This window comes from Silurus aristotelis (genome assembly GCF_946808225.1).
Source record: "Silurus aristotelis genome assembly, chromosome: 5".
Classification (NCBI taxonomy): domain Eukaryota; kingdom Metazoa; phylum Chordata; class Actinopteri; order Siluriformes; family Siluridae; genus Silurus; species Silurus aristotelis.
In genome coordinates this window covers 11,636,034-11,651,005 of record NC_139578.1, presented here as the reverse complement: position 1 = coordinate 11,651,005, position 14,972 = coordinate 11,636,034, and the positions used below count along the sequence as shown (strand labels likewise).

The following is a 14,972-nucleotide window of genomic DNA, read 5'->3' as shown; positions in this document are numbered from 1 at the left end:
ACACTTAACCATTATTCCTTTCTCCTTTTCCTCGACTATTTCAAAATAATAAGAATACTTCCATCACAGTTAATTCTCTGGTTTGCCATCTCCGCTTCTGACCAGCTTCTGTTCCCGCGGCTCGCACATATGAGTGCGCGATTCTACGTGACTACGTTCATTTGAATTCAGTATTTATTTTTTTATGCAAAATAATTTAACAGAAAAGTAACCCAGATATTAATGTGTAAATTTATAAAGTAACGCGCTACTTTACTCGTTACTCCAGAAAAGTAATATTATTACTTAACGCACCCCAACACTGCACCTGCAGCTCATAGACAGGTGCGGCATATTTATGTTCAAAATAAAAATCTTTGTAAAATTCAGTGGGTGCGGCTTATATAGTCTTTATAGTCCGAAAATGACGGTATTGTTTAGTTACTTGAGAAGGTAATGGCTGAGGGAATATCTCGGCCCTGCTCTGTCAGGTAATCCTGATCCTCTCTGTGCTGCTGAGTTCATCAAATATTCAGCATTAAGCTGAAAGGCTCTACACTGAATTTGGTTACATTCAGAACAGCAGTACAAAGTTTATTCTCGCTCAGGTCAGATTATGGCTCGAGGCATGGAATCTTTGATGACCTTTTGCCGAAGTTACGCTTTTACATTTTTGATTCTCTCCTACTTCCTGTACATGACTATCGGTGCAGTTATTTTCATGGTGCTTGAGCATCCCGAGCAGGATTTGCTTGCTGCTGAAGTGCATGAAGTTTGGGTGAAGTTTTTACAAAACAACCCATGTGTGAAAGAACGCAGTTTGGATCGTTTATTGAAGAAGGTGCTTTTGGCTGGGAAACGTGGCGTAACCATAATGGACGACAACAAAGAGTATAACTTCGACTTCACTTCGTCACTGTTTTTTGTTATCACTTTTCTCACAACTACAGGTGAGCCACAAAAAAATCTTAATTTAACAGTGTTGTCATGAGTGAATTTCTGGACACTTTCTCATTCAAAATGTTTTAACAAATGTTTTTTTTTTTCCCCTAATTGACTGTATAGGATTATTGAGTACATTTGACCTAATGAGTACAATGTTGGAAGCTACTAGAATGTCCACTAACATACACAGGCAGGGACTTATGCCCAGTCATACAAGCTCCTGGATTTAGATTTAATCATTTAATATGTCATACATTTTCAAATGACATTTAATTTTACTGTTCAGGGCCTTTTTTATTATTAGTTTTAATTTTTTATTTTAATCAAAGCTGTTATACTGTGTGTGTGTGTGTGTGTGTGTGTGTGTGTGTGTGTGTGTGTTTTTGTGTTTGTGTGTGTGTATGTGTGCACACATTATATATGTTCGAACCCGTAAAAAGCAAATTCCAATATAAGACCTTACAATATGTGTATAAAGTGGGGAACAATCCTACCTTCCTATGGCATACAGTAAGTATTGTAAGATACAATTCAGAGACGGGGGGGGGGGGGGGGGGGTGCACACCTGGGTAACCTCAAAGTATGTGTCTGTGTGTCCTAGTGCCCTAAGCATATAAATGTTTCTCCACACTAAATACTTTTTTAAAATCATCATTTATTAAATTTTTTTTATTTATTTTTGTAATTTTTTTTAATTATTTATTTATTTATTTATTTATTTTTACAAATAATTATCTCATGATAAAGAATTTTGTTCTCTACTTTTTATTTTACAACATAAAGATTATTTTCTTAAATCATCATAATTACTTTTTTTTAATAATAAATTTTTTAATTACATAACATTTACAATAATATTTTGCCCTTATGCTCTATGTTGAATATGGTTTCACTACTAATCAATATACATTTGCATAAACATCTATATTTGTCCATGTTATTTAGAGTATTAAAACATAACTCATGGGCTCTTCAGTCATGCTTTAAAATGTTGTACACTAAAGGCAGATATATGTAAAACAATATCTTCAGAAAACAGTCATGTTTTTAGCACTGTGCAGCAACAGCTGGTTTAACAGGCCTTAGAAACAGAAAGCTCAATGGAAGTCATTTGTCTTCTTGGTGGTGTGTGGTGAGTTATCACATCCTGTTTTCCCTCACTGCATACTTTTGGATAAGAATCAGTGTTATAGAGTTTTCAATATGTGATGAGTTGTAAGGATGCTTTTTCTCAACACCATTATTCAACTGTCAGTATATCCCTGTGTTAATAATGAAGTTATTAATATTATTCGACTTCATATGTAAAATATTATAAAAGAAATCATAAATGTGTGACACCATATATACAGATGTATATACGTGTGTGTGTGTTTGTGTGTGTATATATATATATATATATATATATATATATATATATATATATATATATATATATATATATATATAGATAGATATATTTATATATTTATATATTTATATATTGCATTGGTTTCAGTATATACTTGTTTGCTAATAGTTCTGTTGTGCATGTGCAGGTTATGGTACCACTGTTCCACTGTCAGATGAAGGACGAGTGTTTTGTATGCTGTATTGTTTCTTCGGTATTCCTTTTACCTTCCTTCTGCTCTCCTGCATCACTAATGCCCTGGTGCCCAGACTGAGTGATGCTTCCATACGCCACCTTCAAATCTACTGGGGTCTGACTCACAACAATGCTGCTCTGGTTTACTGTGGAATATTAGCAACATGCACAGCTACACTGTTTTTCTTCTTGCCTGCCCTCAGTCTCTGTCTGCTGGAGAAAGACTGGAGCTTTCTCGAGTCGTTTTACTTTTGCTTCATTTCACTCAGTACCATCGGGCTGGGAGATTATCTGCCTGGACAGACGCACAGCTGGGCTGCACATCAAGCACTGGAATTTGCTACTTCCTGTAAGTTCAGGAAGAGTATTGTTCAGTAGCTATGGTTTATTTAAAGCCTTGCCAATCTAGCTCTCATTTTACCCTGGCTTATTTACTAACACCCAAAATAAATTGCCATAGTCTGACTAGTAGACACAAAATATTTTTTTCTGGACTAGGCCTAGTGTCTGTAAACACTGTATGGGTAAATGTATTGGGACACTTGTCTCATGTGGTTCTTCTCCAAACTTTTACTACAAATTTGGAGTCTTTTCACAAGTCTTTGGATGCAGCAGCAGTACATTTTCCCTTAACTTGAACTAGGAGGCCCAGTCCTGTTCCAGCATGACAATGCTCCTGTGCACAAAGCCAGCTTCATGAACATGGTTTACATGGGTTTCAGTGGAAGACCTTATGTGGCCTACTATAGACCTAAATTTTATTGAGCACCTTTGCAATGAATTGGAACCCTGACTGCACCCCAGGCCTCCTCAACATACATCAATACCTGACTTTACTAATGCCCTTTTGCTGAATGAGCACAAATGTTCACAAACTCTAACATCAAATGGGGACAAATAGTGGAATAAGATATTTAAAAGCAAATCCTATAGTCAGGTGTCCACAAACGTTTGTCCATTATAGTATTTTTTTTTCCAATTGTTTATTTGGAGTGGGGATCAAACATCAGCAGCATAATTAATGATACATAATAATACACTTGGTTTTTAAAGGATTTCTAAATTAATACATATATACATTTATTCATTCATCCTTTTTTTTTTTCATTCATTCATTTTCTCCCGCTTATCCGTAATTCGGGTCGCGGGGGCAGCAGTCTAAGCAGGCCCCCGCCTTCGACTGCTGCCCAATCCTCACAGCACCGTCCCTTACGGTCCCTCCTGCAGGTGGTGAGCCCACGGGAAGGCGGCCCCACGTCACTCCGACATCACGGACCTTGATATTTCCCTCGTAAGGGACCCCCGGAGCATAGAGGGTTAAGGGCCTTGCTCAAGGGCCCAAGAGTGGCAGCTTGGCGATACCGGGGCTTGAACCCCAGACCTTCCAATCGGCAACCCAGCGCCTTAACCGCTGGAGCCACCACTCCCCCCTTATATACATTTAATGCATAGTATTTGTTTTGCTATGCTGGACTCCTTGTCAAGTTCAGCTACATTTTTTTGTGTTTTATACACTACAATTAATATGCAATGCAATATAATATGCCATTAATATGCATTTTGTTTAAGCAAATGTAGACATTCTCAAAACCCTATGAGACATATATAACTTTAAATATAGTTATATTATATACATCTTATCCTCAGGTTACTTGATGCTCGGTCTTGTTGTCTTGCTAGTCGTCATGGAGAGCTTCTGGCAGCTTCAGCAAGTGCAGGCTGTAGTGCATCTCTTTGTTGGATCTACATCAGCTTCAGTAAAAGAAGTTGGTCTTGATGAGCTAGCTTTCAGTGAATGGCCAGACAACCATGATATTGAAACATTGGACATCAAGTTTATGCCTCCTATCTCTATCATCTCACACCACATCTCCGACTCACCCAAAAACGCTTTTGTGGAGGATGCATGCACACCAAGTTATAAGAGGCGTCCTGCTCATCAGCCAGAAGTTCAACCGGACCCAGCTGATTGAAACAACTGTCAAATACACATCTGTCCGTATTCCAAGAAAAGAGTACAAGAGCTAATGTTACTTCTTCCTGGGCTTTAAACCAAATGCTGCATGATGCACTACTGACAATGACACAATAATCTCAATTATTTATTTAAAGTGAAAAACTCTGCAGTTGCTGTTAGAGTGTAGTTGATTTTACAGGCATTTCTTGAAATAAATTTCATTTCTGTAATAAAATCAGTACCTCAAATTGCAAAAAAAAGAAGAAAAATGCATTTCTTCTTCCCTTATTTTGCATTTTAAATGTTAAGCCCATTTTGAGTACATATAGAAATAGAAACAAATAGAGACCCTTCAATAAATTCTTCAGTTCAGGTTAAATTAAGTGCATACATATTTACAGATTTTAAATCTAGATAATATCTACAGAAAATCTTTAGCATATATTTACATATTCAAATAGAATTTGGTCATTTGCACTTCTTGTTGATGCTAAGCTCCATTTCATTGCTGAGTACTGTGGTGCTTTTAACATTTTAACCTGACCATTATCGTGTGTTTCTGTCATTCTGATTAGAATCAGCACACTTGAGCACAACATATTTTATTCTTGAGGGGTGTTCTGTTAAGAGTAATAAATGGTTTAAAAAAAAAAGAAAAAAAAGAACAGATTTGAAGTGGTGAACCGGCTAGCTCAGAAGGCCATACATGAATTCCATGCTACATATTTTTCAGAAAATAAGGGAAATGTGTGTGTTACACATATGGCTGAAGAGGGTATATCAAGATTGTGTGTGGAATGTGTTTCTGGGCACTTTCGTGAAACTAGCTGGCTTTATTTGCTGCTGAATAAAACTTTCTTCTTTGACACCCTGGATCCTGAACTTTATTTTGATTTGTATTTTAAACCTATTATTGGATTTGTTGCTATTGCTAATAATAAATAAATAAATAACAACTCTATCTACAGTATCTATCTATCTATCTATCTATCTATCTATCTATCTATCTATCTATCTATCTATCTATCTATCTATCTATCTATCTATCTATCTATCTATCTATCTATCTATCTATCTATCTTCACAGTCATCTTGTAAATGTTCTTTTAGTGCTTAGAGTTTCTGTAGTTAGAAATTTCATAACACTATTGTTGTATTAAAGGCTGTACGAGTTGAACTTCAGTACATTAGGGGTAGAACTAATAAATTTTAATATCCAACAAAGCAATTAAACTGTTTAATAAGGAAACAGTGGTACAAAATTGGTACAGAAATTGTTAAAGGCATCATGAAGTTTGCAAGGGCTGTGAAACGCTAAATATTTAAATATAAAGATATTCTCGTTGTGCTGAGTCATGCTGTACCATGTTTTTTTTTTCTCTTGAAATGAACTAAACTTAAAACTGGGTGCTTTTTTTGAATTGTTGCGTATTTTAAAAGTATGTCTTTCTCCTTTTTGTTCTATAATCCTTTTTTATTTTTCCTGTGTTGCATAAGTAAATGCTGTGATTGTAAATGTAAATGTTGGATAAATGTTAGGAAACCTCCAACCACTAGATGGAAACCTGTTGACAGTGTCTATTCTAATGCAAACAGTTATTTTAGTAAAACCATCCATTCAATGGACGATTTTTGAATGTTTACATATTAGAAAAACTAAATAAATAAATGCGATTCTGATCATGAGAAAGATAATAATTGTTTTGATCGATGATGACAAATACATTTTTATAGATTCCTTACATCCTTTACCTCATATTGTGATGCTGTAGTTTTTGTGTTAAGAATCATTATGTTGAGTGACAGGATATATTGTAGGGGAAGGATGTGAGGACATAAGCACATAAAAAAGAGAGAGAGAGAGAGAGAGAGAGAGAGAGAGAGAGAGAGAGAGAGAGAGTCTGTGTGTGTGTGTGTGTGTGTGTGTGTGTGTGAGAAGAAATGACATGGTGACTCAGAGGCTGTGCCCAGCACTGATAGCTCTGCCTCGACGAATCCAGCCTGGCATAAACACGCCTGTGTGTGTAATAATCAGATGTGCTCACACACTCCTAAAATGGCGTGTTGACTGTTAGGTCTGCTCCCTGGAAATCCCATCGGCTCTACAGTGAAGGTTGTCAGGTAGTTCCTGTAATTTATGTTTAGGATTGAGATTCCTCCATTCACTCCTGAATATCTTTATGCTGAAGGGGATCATTGTGGCACTAAATTAAACATAATACCATAAAACCACCTCACAGCTTTAAAGTCTTGGGTTCAACCCTGAGCTTTGAATAATGTTTATTCACATGGGATTCTTCTGGTTCCCTGGGTTCCTTCCACTGTCCAAAACCATGCAGAACCTGGACTGGATGCACTAAATTGCTCTTGGTTTGATTTAGTGTGTGATGAGTTGCATTTTCCTGCCCAGTGTTGATCCTGGATAAAGTGGTTACTGAAGATGTATGGATTGTTAGTAAATAGCAGAGGTGGCAAAAGTACACACATCCCTCACTTAATTAGAAGTACAGATACTCATGTTTTAAAAGACTCTGGTAAAAGTAGAAGTCTATACTATACATGACAATATATAATATGACTATGCTTTTTTACTCAAGTTAAAGTAAAGAAGTCTGGGCTCTGACATGTTATTAAGTAAAAGGTATCCATTGTTAATACCTGCATTAGTGAGGTAAGCCAACAATTCACTGAGATTTATGTAGTTTTATTTATGTGTCCGTGAAGAAAGGAGACAGAGGCGGCAGAGAGCGCCCCCTGTCTGTTTTCTTTATTTTACAAAAACAGCGTTCTGTTGTTATTATCAGTGAATACAAATAAAAGTAGACCCTTTACAGATTAAAATGATGTATTACTTTTTTTTGTACAATAAAAAAAACAGAGTAATTTTAGATTGTTTCAGGGTTATGAGGAATAAATGCCACAAAACGCACCAGTGCGTTTGTTGACCCCAAAGAGTTAAATGTGTGGTCATCATGGTGGATTTTGGTGATGATTTGAGACTTGGCACATCATTAAAAAGACAAATGTTTACTGACTAGAAATAATTGTTCGGTGGAGATTATTCTTTATATATATATATATATATATATATATATATATATATATATATATATATATATATATATATATATATATATATATATATATATATATACAGTACAGACCAAAAGTTTGGACACACCTTCTCATTCAAAGAGTTTTCTTAATTTTCATGACTATGAAAATTGTACATTCACACTGAAGGCATCAAAACTATGAATTAACACGTGGAATTATATACATAACAAAAAAGTGTGAAACAACTGAAAAATGTCATATTCTAGGTTCTTCAAAGTAGCCACCTTTTGCTTTGATTACTGCTTTGCACATTTCAAGAGGTAGTAACCTGAAATGGTCTTCCAACAGTCTTGAAGGAGTTCCCCGGGAGATGCTTGGCACTTGTTGGCCCTTTTGCCTTCACTCTGTGGTCCAGCTCACCCCTAAACCATCTCGATTGGGTTCAGGTCCGGTGACTGTGAAGGCCAGGTCATCTGGCGCAGCACCCCATCACTCTCCTTCTTGGTCAAATAGCCCTTGATGCCTTCAGTGTGACTCTACAATTTTCATAGTCATGAAAATAAAGAAAACTCTTTGAATGAGAAGGTGTGTCCAAACATTTGGTCTGTACTGCATATATATATATATATATATATATATATATATATATATATATATATATATATATATATATATATATATATATAAATATAAAAAGAAATTTTGCCTCTTTTATACTTAGTTTATTAATTACATTAGAATATATATAAATATACTTAGTTTTTTAATTAGCAAACATAAATGCCTTCATTAATCGTGCATTAATAAAATTTGTGCCATTAAAATAAATTTGTGTCAGCGCATTATTTACGCCCTAATTTTGACAGCGTTGATTAATATATTAATACAAAACAAATAAAAATTTCTGTTATCTAATAAATGTATTCAGGCTAAACATCCACCATTAACTGTAGAACACAAGCAGAAAAAAGATGATGATGATCAGGTGATCAGGAATGTTTCTGTTCTCAGTCATGTTTACATCGCAGACTTCCTCTGTCTCATCTATGCTAATCACAAACTTCTTGTTGCTTTCTGTCTTGCTCATTGTTAACTTTGTAAACTAACCTACATCTGTGGTGTGTGAGAGCCAGGAAATGATAGACCAGAGATAGATTGAAAAAAAACAGCGCAATGACAAGAAATAGGTTGATGAGCTGAAAACGGTGCACAATGAGAAGAAAAAAATTTTCATTTCACCAAATAGATTAAAACTAAAGTAACAAGCCTGTTTTGACAATCTAAAAAGTAGAAATTACAGGTATTTATGTAAAAATGTTATGATTGAAAGTAAACATGTATTCGTATAGTATTTACTTTAGATGCACCTATTTAAAAAGACTGTTAAAAAGGAAAATCATTTGTGTCAATTCCACAGAAAGTGGGTCAAAGAGATCTCTGTGAGAGGCTAATACACAAAAAGCTGAAAAATCACCCTGACTCTACAATGCATGCCTTCACAATTCCTGAATGGAAGTACACATTGTGCACGATGGAATTCATTACAGGGTTTTTGACAGCAAGGATATTACTGGCGTCGTGATCCTGTTTCAAACAACTGTGGGTCATGAGGGAAGGTCCTAAAAATGGAAGAAGCAATTTATTAATGCCTGAAAGGCCTGAAGGGGATTTCCCAGCTTCACTACACTCTATAGAATATATTTGAAGTCAAGCACATATATTGTAGTATATTGTACATACTGCACAAATACATTGTCGCTGTAGAGATATGAGTGATCTTATCAACATCTGATAGTTGACTCCCTGTCATTTTGATGGACTGTTAGCAGGTGCTCATGAAACCCATGTCTATATTTATCAAGGTGCCCTGAATGCAAGCTTTGATCTTTTGCACTTGATGTAACAGCACAACAACACCAGAAGTACTTTGCTGCTGTTTAAGATGAAATGTAGAGAGATCTTACAGCTGCTTTAAAGCTTTTTTGTTTTTAAGATCCCACCTTTGTAGTGGAGAATGTTCAGTTAGGTTTTTATGCAGAATTTAGCTTTATGTTTCCCAGGACATGTATACAATGGAACACAATATAGCCATTTTTGGAGCAAGGTGAGACAAAAAAAATACATTATATGGGCATATACAATCCATAGAAAAAAATTCAATAGATATCCAATCGTAGAACAAGTTTACAAAATAAATGATATGCTTTCAAATGGTTGGACCATATTTTTTGTTACATTTCCAATAAAAATATTTATTGTTCTTGTATATGAGCATTATTATTTTTTTAATTAATTAATTTATTTATTTATTCTATACACAATTGTCAAAAAAAAAATTATTTTTATTTCATAAATTGTTATAATATGTGCAATCTTCTAGTGAGTCTTACATAAACATAATATTCTATTCGTAAAAAGTGTCAAATAAATTATTTGTAATCAAAATGGTGACTTAATATATAGTTAAATTAAATTTAAATATAGACTTTCATCAGTACTGGTCAGGTGAGAGTTTTCCTTTCTTGGTTCCTCTTAGTTTTTTTGAGTTAAGTGATCCATCCTGAAGAAAAGCAGGAAGTGCTAGGACCTGTACAGTGACAACTCAGAGGAAGTTAAACTGCTGGGAAAAACAACTTTTCACCTCAACAAGTCCACTGGATCATTCATCCCATCCGTCTCCAACAAGCTCTGTCTCTTTTTCTCTCTCACGCCTGTTCCATTGTGTTATTCTTGGCTCAGGGAATTTACCCACTTTAACCCATTTAGATTATTTAAAAAGATTAAAGAAGAAATGTCTGAAATATTTTCAATAGTTGAATACCACATAAAAGTGTTAAAGAAGAAATTATATTTTGGCTTGGATGTTTTTTTATGGTTATCAAGCAGAATATCTTTAATCGACAGCAACAGACAGATGATCCTGTGAACAGTGTAGTTTGGTCTCTAAGTCTCCCAGGAGACTGATATGAAAACTGGTTCAGTTCCAAAGTGAAATAAATATATAACAGTAAAGCACTGAAATTCTTTCTAATATACATGGTGTTTTTATTTCGGAAATGGCTATTTTAAGATTGTTTCCTTAGTACCAAATATAGCTGAGAAACAGGATTATGCAGCAGTGATATTAAACTGAATTAACCGAACCCATTCTGTCTGTATTCCTCCTTCATTATCTCAACTGCATCCAATGAACTGCTGGAAAAACTGTTTTCATGTAAGTCAGCTAATTTTCACTGAATAACCCTTCAATATTTTTAACTGTCCATTCGATTTGTATTATCTAAATCTAAAATTGCAGCTGCACATGAATGCAATCACACAGCTCTGATTTTTATATCACATCACACAAGTCTGGTTTTTACATCTGAATCTGTCAACTTTTTATTTCATTTGAAACACTCAATATTATATCACTATTTTTATACTGAACTAAACATGTTCCAGCATCACAGTGACTCTGCACAAAGCAAACTCTATAAAAAAAACGTATGTGGAGGAACTTTTGGAGAACCTGGAATGCTGACTGTACCCCAGACCTCCTCACCAAACATCACTGCTTGATCTTACTAAAATCCCCACGAATGCTGAATGAGAACAGATCTCTTCCCAGAAGAGTGGGGGATATAGAAACAGCAAAGAGGGACTAATAGCCATATAGTGTACTTAGGAAATGTACCACTGAATACTTCCACTCCTTCTGTAACTAATGTAGCTTAACGGACCGAAATGACTGCTGTAATTTGGGTGAAATATAATGACCTTGGGGTTCAGAAAGCCAGTAAGAAAGCAAGATAGCACTAACACACAGACATTAGGTTTTATACATTCAACGAATGGTTAGATAAATAGATCGAGCGAAAATTATGTTTAGATAAACCCATTTCTTTACCACTAATATTCAATCAAGGGTTCAACACATGTATTATAGATTGGGGGACAAACCAGAGTATGCAGAGAAAACCCCCAAAGCTCGATGCCAACCCACCAACACCACACACACTACAGAAGGGCGAACCAGCAACTGCAGAGATAGATGTAAAAACATGAAATCTTAAATCAGGATGTGAAACAGCATTTTTTTAAAAATTTTTTTTTATTATATCCCTTTTATTATCATTATGTAAATCCAAAATTTTATTTCAGTCCCCATCACCTGACATACAAAACTGCTTTGAGGCCACATTCAACCTCCACAAACACATAAAAACGGTGATGAAAAAAGGTTTTCCTCCTGATTAATTCATTCCAGCTCTGTTAAATGTCGAAACCATTAAACTCTTTATCATATTTTCAAAGACTTTCATTCGAAACAGAGATCCTAATCTCCCTTTTACACACCCAGGGCTCCGTCCCAAACCGACGCCTAGTTCCTTGTGTACTTGTTTAAACAAGCAAAACAACAGTGCAACGCGTTATGCAAATTGTTTCATATTTGAGAAATTGTGAAACGTCGGTTTTGACAACTTCTGTGGCCTTTTCGTGTCTTCTCCATCCTGTTATTAGATTTCGCACCGACAAATAGGGGAAACCTGAGAGGACTTGGTATTGAGTGCGCGAGTGTGCGCTATGAGTGTGCGCTGTTTGGGACGAAGCCTCACTTTGACATTTCGTCCATGTGAGTGGAGGAGATCGGGGGAGAGAAAGACAGAGGGAGAAAGAGGAGTCTCACGCCTGGGGAATAACTCGTATTTAGAGGAATAACACGCTTTTTCCCCTGCTCAAATGTAGAAGTGTAAAGCATAAGAGGAGGATAAGAAGAACGTAGTACAGATGAAACCATGAGCTCGGTGTGGAAGAGGCTTCAGCGCGTCGGCAAGAAAGCGTCCAAGTTCCAGTTTGTGGCGTCCTACCAGGAACTCACCATCGAGTGCACCAAAAAATGGTATGTAGACCATAAAACCATGCATTTTACCCAATGAACGAATGTAAATTTGGTAGTTTGTTGTGAAAGTGTATGTATGAAGGAGAAGAATCCTGGTCTTTATAGCTGTGTGATGTCTGGTCCAGAGTCTCCTTCATTGACCTAAAGACTCAAACACAACATAGTCCTTCCCTTCAAACCAGAAGATGTATCTGGTTTCAATGCCATCGTTATTAAAAGTGACATTTTGTGTTTTGAGCTTGGTCTTTTTCTTCATGATCTTTCACTTCCGTATTGTTTTGCAATTTTTCTCCCCTGTCATAAGCCAAGCTGAACCCACAGCCTATACTTCTCCTACTGGAGACAGACGCTGATGAGATGAGAGCCATTCAAAAACTCTTCATATTCATATTATAAAGTTATAATCACTTTGCACTCTTGACACTGCGTATCATTTGTTTTTCACAACTGGCACATGACATCAAGTCAAATTGAAAGTGTGTTCTTGTGACATTACACCATCATCTTGCACTTGTTTGTGGTCAGGTGCTGCCCTGCAGAAGTTGTTGTGTTGCTGATTTTGGATGTCTAATACAGGTTTTCCTTTTGCTAGGAGGAACCATGGTTATATCACAGTTGTCCTGTGGTGCATGATGGTGTCTGTAAAAAACAAAAAAAAACAACACTGCTGTAATTATAGTGCTGTGTTATTTTTAAAGAAGCTTTAGAAGTTTTAAGTGTTAGTCCTTTATTTGTATCAAATAACTAAATAAACAAAAGAGAAATATAAATCAAATCAATATTTTCACTTTCACTTCTTACTTTTGAACTCTTTGTACACTTGCACAAAGTAGGGGATTTTGTGGCATTAGAGTCAGCTGTATGATTAAACAATGATACCAAGCAGAAAGGCATCATGGTTATATCACTGTTATTATACTGTCCTGTAGTGCATTATAACATCTTAAGTGCTATTACAGTGAAAACAACACAGTTATTATAGTGTTGTAGTATAAACTACAGTTTTCCTGTCATGCAGTTGAGTATGCATGCGTTTAAATACGAAATTACATATGACTTCTTGCATCTATCTATCTATCTATCTATCTATCTATCTATCTATCTATCTATCTATCTATCTATCTATCTATCTATCTATCTATCTATCTATCTATCTATCTATCTATCTAATCTATCTATGTAGAGAGAGAGAGAGAGAGAGAGAGTCTGGAATGATTAAAATGTTGATGTGATTGCTTCATCATGTTTACTTTATAAAAGGAATTCTAAATATTGTCCTGCATTACTGCTTTTTGTAAAAAATCCAGGTTCAGGTACTGTCCATTTGATTTAATTCAATAAAATTTTATTTGTATATTTATTTTTAGAAAAAATGTAGAATACTTTATTAATCCCACAAGAAAAAAATGTATTTCATCGCATATCCAAGCAATGTAGGTAGCTGGGGTCAGAGCACAGAGTCAGCAATGATACAGCACACCTAAAACACGGAGGGTTAGGGGCCTTGCTCAAGGGCCCCGAAAGTGGCAGCTTGACGATACAAGGGCTTGAACCCTCGACCTTCCGATCAGTAACCTATAACCACTGAGCTACCACTTATATATAAAGAATGTAAAATGTAAATATGAAGTTCTATATAGTGTAAAACTTTGAACAATTTATATTGTTACAAAGCAGCTTTACAGGGAGGAAAGAATAAGAAAATCGATCGATAAAATTTGTCTCTATGATTTTATCCCTATTAGTTTATTACTAATGAGCAAACCAGACGTAAAGATGGCATGGCAAAAAGAGGCACCAGACTCTGAGAATGGAAACCCATTTTCATTTAGGTTAAACATATTTATATCAATCTCTAAGATGGTCCTCTTTAAACCAAAGAGAATTTTTTAATTTTTTTTATTTCCAAGATTTCCCATTTTTTCCCATCATATTAGCAACTGTAGTACCAGAACTACCACATTATTTCATTTGAATGTTTCCAGAGTGCATTCAGAACTTGGTGAAACTTGCTTTCTTGTCTAATGCTTCCTGGGCATGTAATGAGTTGCGAAACACCTTAGAAAGACTTCATTCTTTCCCTCAATCTGCCCTAAAGGAATCAAGCTGCTGTTCTGCATAATTCTTGACTTCATGTCAAAATGTGTGCTGCATATCACCGGTATGGCTGCTATTAAATTTCTCTGTTTCTTTGTTGTTGCTTTTATGTATTGAATAAATTTTAGTGTTTTTTGTTTGTGGAAATATGGAACTGTGCTGCCGGCTTGACCAGGACTCCATGAAAGAAACATATTGTCTCCCAATGGGACTTTCCTGGCTAAAGAAGTAATAATAATAAAAAAAAAAGGGTTACTGAAATCAACTATCCACCAATATAGCACATTAGGTTGAGACACACTGAGGTTCCCTGGAGGTCTAGTGGTTAGGATGGGGCGCTCTCACCGCTGTGGCCTGGGTTCGATCCCCGGTCAGGGAACCAACCCCAGCCATTAGGGTTGCACAAGCTAATGCACTCTTAGTGCTGATCTCAAGCCCGGATAAATGGGGAGGGTTGCGTTAGGAAGGGC

At 35.8% G+C, this 14,972-nt stretch overlaps 2 protein-coding genes across 4 annotated transcripts in view; both read left to right on the top strand.

Annotated features, from left to right (window-relative positions):
• Positions 1 to 488: 488 nt before the first annotated feature.
• On the top strand, positions 489 to 5,284 carry kcnk7 (potassium channel, subfamily K, member 7). The gene is made up of 3 exons (XM_083542222.1): positions 489 to 929; positions 2,463 to 2,858; positions 4,157 to 5,284. The coding sequence occupies exons 1-3, from the start codon at positions 596 to 598 to the stop codon at positions 4,480 to 4,482; spliced, it is 1,056 nt and encodes a 351-aa protein (XP_083398348.1). The 5' UTR covers positions 489 to 595; the 3' UTR covers positions 4,483 to 5,284.
• A 6,617-nt stretch (positions 5,285 to 11,901) lies between these two features.
• ehbp1l1a (EH domain binding protein 1-like 1a) overlaps positions 11,902 to 14,972 on the top strand; it is a 45,466-nt gene continuing 42,395 nt past the window's right edge. The window contains exon 1 of one of the 3 annotated variants that reach the window (XM_083542058.1): positions 11,902 to 12,405. In XM_083542058.1, the coding sequence (XP_083398184.1) occupies positions 12,302 to 12,405 (104 nt within the window). In that variant the 5' untranslated portion in view covers positions 11,902 to 12,301. The remainder of the gene's footprint in view (positions 12,406 to 14,972) is intronic. The other 2 variants (XM_083542056.1, XM_083542057.1) reach the window with 2 other exon arrangements.

Coding starts and splice junctions, on each gene's coding strand:
- kcnk7 (XM_083542222.1), top strand. CDS start 596: ATGGCTCGAGGCATGGAATCTTTGATGACCTTTTGCCGAAGTTACGCT. Junction 930..2,462: donor CACTTTTCTCACAACTACAG/GTGAGCCACAAA, acceptor GTGCATGTGCAG/GTTATGGTACCACTGTTCCA. Junction 2,859..4,156: donor ACTGGAATTTGCTACTTCCT/GTAAGTTCAGGA, acceptor TCTTATCCTCAG/GTTACTTGATGCTCGGTCTT.